Source organism: Megalobrama amblycephala, linkage group LG15, assembly GCF_018812025.1.
Source record: "Megalobrama amblycephala isolate DHTTF-2021 linkage group LG15, ASM1881202v1, whole genome shotgun sequence".
NCBI classification, from domain to species: domain Eukaryota; kingdom Metazoa; phylum Chordata; class Actinopteri; order Cypriniformes; family Xenocyprididae; genus Megalobrama; species Megalobrama amblycephala.
This window is the reverse complement of record NC_063058.1, coordinates 3,598,963-3,611,152: the sequence shown is the minus strand read 5'-3', so window position 1 is coordinate 3,611,152 and position 12,190 is coordinate 3,598,963. Positions and strand designations below refer to the sequence as shown.

Here is a 12,190-nt window from a genome sequence, read left to right as displayed (position 1 = left end):
TTAGTGGGTAATTAAATGGATACAAACAAGTGAAAAAAGCACTTTTCGTTGGAGAAAATATGGAGTCATGTGACATGCACATGTGCTGAAACAGGACACAAAATGGAACCCTTTTGGTCATGTTATGGTCTTTTTTGCACTTTTATTGATTAGTATTTGAGTTATTCTGTCCTGAGATAAACTAAAATAGACCATGTTGCCTGGAGGCAACACCGTACCTTAGATGGTTAAAGGACAGGCCTCGTTAGATCAGTGTTAAGGTTAAATCAGTGTTTTGTGCTCGAACTATATTGAGGGGAGGGGCGTGTTGCGCCTTGTGACGCGGTGCTGGTTTCTCTCAGGTCCTGTAAGCAAATGTATAAGGCCTCCTATTAACACTCGTCTACCATTCTTTATCATCATTAGATAGAGTTGTGTTAAACATGTCTGGAAGAGGCAAAGGCGGTAAAGGACTCGGAAAAGGAGGCGCCAAGCGTCACCGTAAAGTTCTGCGCGATAACATCCAGGGAATCACCAAACCCGCCATCCGTCGTCTTGCTCGCCGTGGCGGTGTCAAGCGCATCTCCGGTCTGATCTACGAGGAGACCCGCGGAGTGTTGAAGGTGTTTCTGGAGAACGTCATCCGCGATGCCGTCACCTACACCGAGCACGCCAAGAGAAAGACCGTGACCGCCATGGATGTTGTGTACGCGCTGAAGCGACAGGGACGCACTCTGTACGGCTTCGGAGGATAAACTTCTGAAACCAGGAACAACTACACCAACCCAACGGCTCTTTTAAGAGCCACCCACTCTCTCACATTAAGAGCCATATAGAAATGTAGTTGTTGAAACGATTTGGTTGTTTTTTGACTTGGAGAAAATGTTATTAGGTTAAACGACGTTTCACAGTAAAGTATCGAGACTAGCAGTATCTTTTCTTTTAGTTCTCTTTAATGATGATATGAATATGTTGGTTTAAGTGGTGCACGAAGACCTTTTGTAGTATATTACACTATTTAAAGATTTAACTTTAAATTAGACCAGAATGGGACCAAAGTTATCAAGAGATGAAAATGCAGCGAACTAACGAAAGTAGTGTTTGTTTCACACAAATGGGCTTTTATTTATTATTCGTGTAGTTTCAACAGTTTCATGAATCAATGAAGTCTCGAGGAAAAATTGCTTTTAAAGTATGTCTGACTGATAATGGTCTCTTTCCTCCAACACTCCCTCAATGGGTCTAAAGGGTTTTTAAAATCACACGATAGTTCACAATATTTGTCTAGAATCGCTTATTTTCTCAAACTAATAATAAAAAGAGCTGGAAACGAAACAAAGGAAACAGTCAGGGTGTAGTTCAAACTTTGAGCGGTTGACGGCGGCGCATGTGATTGGCTCTCATTCCGCTCGTGATGCTTAGAGTTGTCCAATGAAATACGAGTTTATGGGTTTGGCCTATTAAAAGAGGCAATCAGATAGTTCCTGTATCTCTTTGTAAATTAGCATAGGGCGGTGAATAAATACCTCTGTGTCGCTTCTGACCTCACATTGCTTTGTGAAGTTTGTGTTCAAAAAGCATCATGCCTGAACCAGCAAAGTCCGCGCCTAAGAAGGGCTCCAAGAAGGCCGTCACGAAGACCGCCGGTAAGGGAGGAAAGAAGCGCAAGAGGTCCAGGAAGGAGAGCTACGCTATCTACGTCTACAAAGTCCTGAAGCAGGTTCATCCTGACACCGGCATCTCTTCCAAGGCGATGGGCATCATGAACTCTTTCGTCAACGACATCTTCGAGCGCATCGCCGGTGAGTCGTCTCGTCTCGCTCACTACAACAAGCGCTCCACCATCACTTCTAGAGAGATCCAGACCGCCGTGCGTCTGCTGCTGCCCGGAGAGCTGGCCAAACACGCCGTGTCCGAGGGCACCAAGGCCGTCACCAAGTACACCAGCTCCAAGTAGAGATTCAACCGAGACTCTCAGCGACCCAAAGGCTCTTTTAAGAGCCACCCAACTTTTACTTTAAAGAGTTTCTGTTGTTCGTAAAACTATATATTTTTCGGAAAAATTTACTTTGAAATAAATGGATTTTCTAAAGCGTCTAATGAAATTTGATTCGAGTCTAATACAAGGCTATAGTTTTCGTCGTTCTTCAGCGACAATAACTTTTTTTTTTTTTTTTTTTTTTTCTTGGAAAAGTAAATCCAGGTAAACTAAGGGGTTTGGAATGATGTGGAAAGGTTTTCAGTTTTGGACAAATCATTAATTTAAATACACACAGGTGAAATCTCAATTTTAGCTCTAAATATTTAAGTTACAAATCATGTACTTTTTATTGCTGTTAAAACACTACAATATTTGAGCTCCTTAGTAACTGTTGCTCCATCATGATAAATTTGCATATTAATGGGCATCAAGTTTACTATATGCATTTACAAAATATGTGATTATAAGGTTCATTACTGTAGACAGGAGCATTTGGGCCTAGGTAAGTTGACTTCTTATTCATTTTAGTCTACGCTAATAAAACAGTTTAGTGAAATTCACTTGCCAGGAGGGTGTTTTTACAATAATCTAATCTTTCAATCATTAGATTTCTCATTGTCATCTTATTATGGACTAATGCCCTGCACCTGTCTGAAAATGTTTATTAAAAAAGTATCTTTCAAGTGATCTGTCAAATGATGATGACTGAAGCATTTAAGACTGAAGGACAATTATGAGAACTGAATATTACTGGAGCAGCTATTATGATGCTTAATGAAAGAAATTAAGTTGTGAAATATTTGTGACAATATGGCATATAGAGAGGTTTATGAGCAATTTTATGTAGGCCGGTCATCTTTGACCTGCAACACCACAAGTGTGAATTTGTGCCATTTTGTACCAAATAAAATAATTTCAAAACAAGCTTCCTAGTTACACATTAAAGTACACTAGTGTAAAAAATTGTAAAGAATATATTAAAAAATTTAATTCAGTTTTGCCAAAATTACCCTTAATTTTTTTTTTCAGTCAACAATTGAGGTGCATAAGTTCAGAGTAATGAGGTCTGCAATCAGCCAGATCCAAAAAGAAATACAAAACCTGTGCTAATCGAAAGAAAACAAGCTGACAAAAAGGACTGAATCCAATATTTAGAGATAATAAAGTGTACTGAGAGACATACAAGCAATTTTAAAAGGTCATCATTTTTGACCTGAACACCAATTTAGGCAAAGGGTTTTGATTTCCGCACAAGAGTTAAAGAGGTTGTTCATGGATGAGATGGAGCAGATAGAGAAAGAAAATCAAGTGTCCAGCACACATGAGAACGGTTTAACCAAACTGAAAGACCGCATGCATGCTGGACACTTGATGATGTTTTTCTTTTACTATCTGCTCCGTCTCATCCACAAGAAAAAAAATAAAATAAAATAATAAATGTTTGTAAAGAAGTTCAAATGTAGTAATAACTTATAGCAGCAGGTGAGGATCGCGGTACAGATCCAGACACACTGGACACATCCCCAGATAAAAAAGTTATGTTTCCAAACGTTCTGTTTTGGTTGTGGGAACGGTGATTTGAAATGTTCTAAAACGCGGAAATGTCCAGTTTGCTTAACATTGCTGGAACGTTATCTTAAGGTTAGCATAACGTTCCTGCAATGTTCTTTTGACCTACATTTTGTTAATAATGTAACATTCTATGAATGTTGATTTGTAACGGTCCAAGAACGGTAAAATGTCCAGGTTTTTTTTTTTTTTTTTTTTTTTAATGTTAACAAAACATTATTTTAAGTTTATTACACGGCTGGAATACTTAATTCTGATTGGTCAATTGCGCCATCCAGATGTATGTTATTTCCCGAAAACAACCACTGAAAACAGATAACACAGGCTCATCTGGGTTACTGAAGTCAGCAGCGCTGGCTGGGAACTTTGTTTCTTTTCTTTTTTTTCCCGTTTTTTTTTTTTTTTTTTTTTTTCTTGTCAAAGTTTTGTTTGGTGCGGTAATAAAATATTAAAACTCAGTCAAATCAATATTTTGTGTACAGTTATTTGTCATCCAGTATCGCTGACCTGTTCTCTTGTTTCATACAAATGCAGCTGCTGCCATTTTGCGACTATTGTTTTGTGCACAGTTGGATTATAAGATAACAGGTACAGTTTTAAAAGAGTTTCATCTCATATCAATATATCTTATTTCCATAAATATTTAAGTGGCAAAATGCCGTTTAATAAGGGGTGTGACTCTGTCGTATCCCTGAAATGTCCATCTAGTTTGAACTTGGCCGCTAGCAACTGCTCTCTCCGCAGAAGCTTTGCAAAGGAATGATGCCATCAAAGGCTTTGAGTGAGTATACTACAGAAATGAATTAAAAATGTGTTTAAATGTTTTGTAGTTTATTTTAATTATTGTAATTTCAAACAGAGTTATTACAGCACTTTTCTGATTCTTGATGTCTGTATGTTTGCTGCAGAGCTTTTGTGGTGGAGCAGGACCTGCAAGACCAAAGGGAATTACAGTGCTCTCATTACAGGGATGATCCCGCTGGAGTAACCTGGAGTAAAGTGTCTTGATCAAGGACACACTGGTGGAGACACTGCAGAGATCGAACCAGCAAACCTTCTGCTGACCAGCTCAGTGGTTTAGCCCACTACACCACAAAAGTAATAAAGCTACAACAAAAATTAGCATGTAATTGTAAAAATATGAAATGAAATACGACAAGAAACAGAATGTAAAATGTAAAATGTTTTAATCAGTTTAAATGTTTTACAGCTAGTCATGCTGATGGAGAGCACATGAATGTTTGCAGCAGACACAGCGACAGCCAGATTGTCCCGCACATCTCCTCCCACTCTTGTTTCAAGGTTGTGGAGTTCAGGGGTCCATCATCATCATGGTCTTCCTCATCCACTGGATCAACAATGTCCCCATTGAGAAGAGCAGCAGTGAGGGAGATGATGGATGGCACAGACAGGCGAAGGTGTTTACAGTGTATGTAAATAATAAATAACAATAATAGGTGATTAATCAATAATATAATAATATAAATATGCGTTCAGCACTCGGTTAGTGAGGTCTGATCGCGCTCTGACAACAAAAGTGATGTCTCACGCTTATACTTCAATGAGTGCCAGACATCACTGCCATTGTCAGAGCGCGATCAGACCTCACTAACCGAGTGCTGAACACAGTTGGACATGTGGTGTATTAGAGGTAAAAAATTATAGAAATACTGTTCGGTTTCTCGCACAAACCGATCGTTTCGTGTCTTAGGACATCAATGTGTCGTCACGAGCCGCAGGGTTTAATTTGGATTTGTCTAAGCATGTTTTTTTGACTCTTATAGATTGTGTTACCATTCACAAGCTTTATACCACTGACAGACAGCAACAGTTAGAGTTTGAAATCATCATTTGTGTTCGACTGACGAAACAAAGTCACCTACATCTTGGATGCGCTGGGGGTAAGCAGATAAACATCAAATTTTCATTTTTGGTCTACTATCCCTTTAAGTACTTATTGCAATTGAGTAGGCGGTTTCGGACACATCCAATGACTTCCTTCTTCTTCGTCTTTATTTATTTATTTATTTATTTATTTATTTATTTATTTTTTTGGCGGATTGCAATCATGACTTATTAGGTGCATAGCACCACCTACTGTGCATGAGTATGTAGTAATGGATTATTGTGCGATAAACCTACTTTACATAATATTAATATTTAAAACAATGACTTTCAATGCTGCACCGATGTAAATAGGCTGCCTGAGGAAAAACGTGGAATTTGGCCATATATGCCGCCCAAGACCTTTTTAATTGGTTTAAAGAAACACCAGGTATCCAGTGGTCCAAAAACATAGATTTTATGTAGTCCCGCCCTTTTTCAGCGCTGCGCTAGTTGTCTTTTGACTTCCAGTTCGTATTTCCCCAGTGATCTTACGTACTGCTCTTTTTCAAATCTTCCCGGTCTACTGACATTTGTCAAGACATCTGCTTTAAACATAACAATGCTCATGATAACTTTCATTAACTTTACAACAAGTAAATCCACTTCACCAGCTAATTACTCTTCAATAGAGATGCCATAGAAATATACAGAGCTACCACAAAAATGGAAGTTCAGAGACAATATCATAAGGATGGTGGTGCGTTTCTCTGGCGCTTAAGGTCTATAGGGAAAGATAGTAATGATTTACTATTTGATTGTAATTTATTTTTTATTATTTTTATGAGAAATTTTCAATTCACTTATAGGTGAAATGGGTGCTTCTTAAACAACATTTCCAAATGAGTCAGGAGCAGCACAGTCCTGAATGAAATGGCCCCATCTGACTAACAGGGAACCATATGGGAACGTTCTGTTGATGTCCCAAATGTCCTCTTTGTAATGTTCATATGTGACCATAGAATAACCAATATGAAACGTCCCACTAAAGTCATATAAGGAAACTTGAACTGCAGCACTTTCATAACCAAAAGAGGATGTTTTAGGAACGTCCCTAATGTTCTGTAAAGGTTCAGGATTTCCGTCACCTTTAGAGAACTTTTAGGGAATGGTGTGCAAAGTCACGAGAATGTCCCCTCCTACGTGGGATGGACATTCATCTGCACTTACTCAGTGTCTCAGTATTCAGAGTAAAAATAAAACTACTGAACTAACTAAAAATAACATTAGTGAGAATGTAAATGATCATTCTGTAACTAGTGTATATTAGTTTGTCTGTTGTAAATCCTGCCAACTTGTTTGCATTGTCACACATGCTTCAGTGCTCTGAGAGTGTTTATAATGCTGTGAGTTTAACACTTCATGACTGAGAGCAGAACAGAACACAATCTTCATCATCACACAAGACAAAAGAACAACAATGAACACAATCACCTTCTTCATCTGGGGTGTATTCCAGAAAGCAGGGTTAACTTACTGTCACATATACCCGGAACTCTCGGTTGATTAACCCAAACCTTGCTTACTCGAGGTATGCTGGTTCCAAAAATGCATCCGGGAATAAGTTCAGCCAACCCAGAGTATGTTCCCGGTTAACACACAAGACATTCTCAACAGAGCGACGAATCGATGATTCACCATGGAAACAGACGCTAAGAAAAAGCGCGCCATTCTACTTCATTCTTCTTCTTTTGTTTAATGGCGATTTACATAACCTACTTGGTGCACATCACCACCTATTGGGTGGTTGTGCAATAATTTTTAATCTTACACTGTAATGAATTGCTGTAAAAATTACAGCAATATTTTACAGCCGATGGCTGTATTTTAATAATACAGCATATTGCTGTAAATTGCAATGAATTCCAGGGGCGTGGCGATTTGAATCAAATTTACAGAATATTGCTGTAAATTTCAAATATACAGAGGCATTGTGGGATCTCCAACGGTCAAGATTCGAGTAGCAGCAAGAGGAGTGATTTACAACTGTGGTAAGTGACTTATTTAATTTCCCCCTCAGTCTTTGGTAAATATGTAACGTATGTATTTACATTCGCGATTCATATTGGTAACCCCGGATTGACGCATCCTCCGTCCGCGGGGCGCGAAGCAGACTTGCGCGGGGTTTTCCTCAGCGCGGTCGCGGTAAGATCTCACACATTCCCCTGCGCTTTAGCATAGCGGCTGTGGGCCGAAAATTAATAATTAGAAACAGATGGAATTCACGAGAACTTCGTGTTCATCAGCGCACTTGGTCGTGATTTTTTTTATGGCGTAAATCACATTTGTACAGGCAGACAGTCATCTGTTAACACGGGCCGAAACGAAAAAGCCTCGCGACGCGATTAGGCCGCTCACGGAGGATGTGTCACGCAAAATGGTGCTGCTTCATGCTGTTAACGTAACCAATGTGATGTATTTGTGGACATTTGCTAACTTAAGGTAATGCAAACACTTTAACATCTCTGTTTGATTTCAGTTTGCCTTGTATAGTTAATGTATTAACGTACGTACCATTACGAAAACAAATCTTTTTTAACTTGAAATGAAATGTGCTATTTACAGATATGAACAAACTGATCATCCTGTACTTGTCTTTTAGATGTACATTTTATATCTATTGAGGCCTTTAACACAACTACAAACTATTTGTTTCTCAACTAGATTAGACATTTATTTTTTAGGATGAATGTTTTAGATGTCTCTCTATTTGACCCTGGCAAACAAATTAGTTAAATAAGGTGTTGATTAGTGGGACATCTAAAACTTTCTGGGAGGTAAGTATTCAGGACTGGAGTTGTAGGCTAATACTGCTCTACCACATGGTATAATTTCATAAACATGATTACATGCCTCAAAAGCTAAAACCAATCTGAATCCCTGACCCTTTATGCACTTTGTAGGTATTTATCTGGAGAGAGGAACAAAGACGAAAGGAAAAGTGCCATCTAAAACAACAGGCAGACAGTTCAGAAGAAACGGGTTGCGTTCAACCTACATGTGGCCACTCTTCTGTGCAAAGTGATGGATTTTCAGTGGAATTTCTGAAATGTAAGAAATACACACACACACCAAGATCTATTTTTCCTTTTATTATATACTTTTATTATTCTATATCTGTATCTGACTGTATCTATCATCCCTCTATCAGTCTCTTAGGGTGCGTTCACACTTGCCATGTTTGGTTCGATTAAAACGAACCCTGGTGCGGTTGCTCGGTTAGTGCGGTTCATTTGAACATATGTGAACGCTGCCATCCGAACCCCGGTGCGCATCAAACAAGCGGACCGAGACCGCTGAAAAGATGGGTCTCGGTCCGCTTCCAAATGAACTCTGGTGCGGTTCGAATGATATATGAACGCAACACGGACCAAAGACATGTAACCGAACCAAAAACAGGAAGATGAGACCCTAAAAAGGACAGAATCCTCACGCATGTCGGTTTTTCTCGTCATAGACGCGAGTTTGCTCATCACAGGCATCAGACGCGCGTCTCCACACAGCAGATCGTTTGTGTGTGTGACGGATGGATTCCTGCCGCTGTTTTGACTACTTTACACATTTTATAAGCTCTTCACGAGTTCCCAACTGGCCAAAATACCATCACATACCGCCCCGCTACGCACACACAACGAGCGCATTTACCTCAGCAAACAGCATTGTTTTGGATGTTCGGTAAGTTCCGTCTCAAAATAGGCAATACGTCATAAAATCCGACCAATCACGTTGTGAATGTATCCCTGTGCCTTTAGGTTCGATATCTTTTGGTTCGGTGATAAAATTGCCAATCTGAACGCTAACCGGACCAGGACTAAATGTTTTTTTTCTTCTTTGGTCCGGACCAAATGAACCAAACAAACCAAACTACAAGTGTGAACGCACCCTTAAAGTATTATGTTTTGTAATATATCTAATGTATTGTCCTCTTTGTTCCTTTCAATATTTCTAGCCTCTCTTTGAATCCTGGGATGGAACATCATCTGGAGCAGAATTGTTCTTTTTTGATCGCAAGTTTGTTGGACTTGTTGTTTGGCCATGTTGGTATGTTCATGAAGTGATAAAAGTGATGTGGGTTTTAAGAAATGTTTTTATATGACCCTGTTGGTCAAGTTATAGTTATAATTGTATTTCTTTTTGTGAAGGGCCATGATGGCCAATAAGTAATTTAAAAACATTTTCATGACAAACTTTTGTCCCTTTAAAAAATAAAATGATTTTCTAAATAAAAAATAAATTCAAAATAATACACCTTTTATGGCATTTTTTAATGTAAATTTGAAAGATATATTTATTACATTTTGAACCTGTTTTTCAAGATTAAGAAGCATCATTTGTTTGGGAGGGGGGTGAATTAAGTTATGCATTATACAACACTTTATGCAGTTAAAATATGTTTAAAGTTTATGCAGTTAATAGATTAAATTTAAAATTCAGCTCCCAGTCATTAAGTGAGCAATAGGGAAAATATATTGTATACTGCATTTTACATATTCTACTTGACTAAACTACTTGAATGTGTGTATTTGCTATTTAAAGAAGTATGTTAAATGCAGTATACAATATATTTTTTTTGTAAAAATGCAGTATACAAAATATATAAATTACTGTAAATTTTACAGTAAAATACTGGCAGCAGGGTTGCCAGCCAGTTACTGTAATTTTTACAGTAGTGTTTCTGTAATTTAATTTACAGAATTTTACTGTATTCTCGATTACAGTAAAATTCTGTAAATTAAATTACAGAAACACTACTGTAAAAATTACAGTAACTGGCTGGCAACCCTGCTGCCAGTATTTTACTGTAAAATTTACAGTAATTTTTTAACAGTGTAATATTGTTTGTTTGATGCTAATTATTTAATAAAATATCACATATATGATATGTATTTTATTATAGAAATTATAGCATAGAAAATGTCCTGTTATAAAGATTAAGAAGTAGATCCATGTGTGCTATGACAATAAAATTCATATATTAGAATTGAATAAACATTTATATATTGTATAATATAACATTGTGTATATAACTGTAACTATATAACAAATTTAGATACATTAATATAACCATATTGATAATATAACACACATCTAAATTCCTCTTAAGCTAACTAACCCTTGAACATAACCTGCTCCGGAGCAGGTTATGTTCAGAGAGCAAGTTGCTATGGTTACTTACATACCCTAAAAGTTACCTCCGTTTTTGGAACCGAAAGTTGAGGTTATCCGCTTACTTACTCTTAAACATACCCAGGTATGTCACATAACCTGCTTTCTGGAATACCCCCCTGGACTCTCACACTGTTTGCTCAAGGTTTGTTTAATGCAGCTCCACAATTATTCTCTTGAAATATGAAATGTTTATAATTTGAGATAATTTTAGAATTTATAATTATATTTTTTCTTCTTTTTGTTCTTTCTTTCAGAGTGTAGAGGACAGTACACTGTAACTCAGAGTCCATCAATAACAGTTCAACCAGGACAAGAAGTCAGAATCAACTGTAAAACCAGCAGTGGAGTGGATAATGGTGATTACTTACCATGGTACTTACAGAAACCTACAGAAGCTCCTAAACTCCTCATATACAATGCAACAACCCGTTATACTGTAACTCCATCTAGATTCAGTAGCATTGGATCTGGCAGTGATTTCACTCTGACCATCAGTGGAGTCCAGACTGAAGATACAGGAGATTATTACTGTCAGAGTTTACACAGCATCAACAGTAAATGGGTGTTCACACAGTGATAAAGAGTGGTACAAAAACCTGTTGTGGCAAACAAAATCAACTCCGACTCTACTGCATAAGAGACAAACATGTCCAATTGTCTTTAAAGCTTTTATTTCTTGCAAGAAAGGTCAGACAGGTCATACAGAAACACAAGTAGCTGCAGAGTGTAAGACCCAGAACGAAAGTTTCCCCTCACTTTTATATCTCTAACCTCCAAGGCCGAAGCCTCTGTCCTTTTACCATATTTGGAACATCTCTTAGTGGCTGTAACTTTCCACACATTGTTAGCACAGACATGTTTTTTAACATACATCTTGCATGTCCCCATACCATATCTTGCTCTTTCTATTTCTAGCATCTATGTTAACACTATGTTAAACATTACCAATGAAGCCAGCATCATATCATGTTCCATAAGCATCATATTTCACAAGAATACAGGTTAAAGCATATGAAAAATTAAAATTTCCACAACAATTCCCTCTTCTTATCATTCATTGATAACTAATGATTACTTCTACTTCATTTCACATCACAGTGAGGTGAAGAAAGTTAGAAAATGCTTAAGGCTTTTTCTGTGGGGATAGACCCTGTGTTTTAGCAAGCTAAATAGGATAGATAAAGAATGGGCTTTACCATGAAGTCAAATACCTCAGTCACATTTTACTATCACATTCTTTGAGGATTAACCACTAATCATCCATATTCATCTTAACGTATCTTATACAGTAAATTTAAGTTTGCACGTCACATTTATGCTCTTCATTTCTGATCTTCATACAAACAACAAATTCAGATACATCACCCAATCATAGAAATCCTTCATTTTACAGACATGTAGCATTCAAATTTAGGTTCTATGACATCTTATCAGAACAGATCCATTTTGTAGCCCACGATGTGTCATTGTCCAGCCTCAGTGGTGATTTGGAATTCCTTGAGCTGATTTCACCTACATGCAAATTTTAGACAGGATAGAAAACATTTCTTTGCAATAGTCCAACATGTCATGTTCACACAGTTCTGTTGATGCCACTCGTGTGGGCTC

General features: G+C 37.7%; 2 protein-coding genes, 1 long non-coding RNA gene and 1 gene segment (V, D, J or C); all 4 read left to right on the top strand.

Moving 5' to 3' along the window:
* The first annotated feature begins 395 nt into the window (after nt 1-395).
* Nucleotides 396-807, top strand: LOC125246646 (histone H4). The gene has a single exon (XM_048157623.1). The coding sequence runs from the start codon at nt 423-425 to the stop codon at nt 732-734; it is 312 nt and encodes a 103-aa protein (XP_048013580.1). The 5' UTR covers nt 396-422; the 3' UTR covers nt 735-807.
* Nucleotides 808-1,479: 672 nt separating this feature from the next.
* LOC125246623 (histone H2B) lies at nt 1,480-2,955 on the top strand. The gene has a single exon (XM_048157600.1). The coding sequence runs from the start codon at nt 1,562-1,564 to the stop codon at nt 1,934-1,936; it is 375 nt and encodes a 124-aa protein (XP_048013557.1). The 5' UTR covers nt 1,480-1,561; the 3' UTR covers nt 1,937-2,955.
* A 3,530-nt stretch (nt 2,956-6,485) lies between these two features.
* Nucleotides 6,486-11,668, top strand: LOC125246637. The segment is given in 3 exon segments: nt 6,486-6,856; nt 10,699-10,724; nt 10,837-11,668. Coding segments are annotated over 3 exon segments (372 nt in total).
* On the top strand, nt 6,994-9,573 carry LOC125246665. The gene is made up of 3 exons (XR_007179910.1): nt 6,994-7,404; nt 8,317-8,464; nt 9,363-9,573. It is a non-coding gene; the product is annotated as an uncharacterized LOC125246665 (long non-coding RNA).
* Nucleotides 11,669-12,190: the final 522 nt, after the last annotated feature.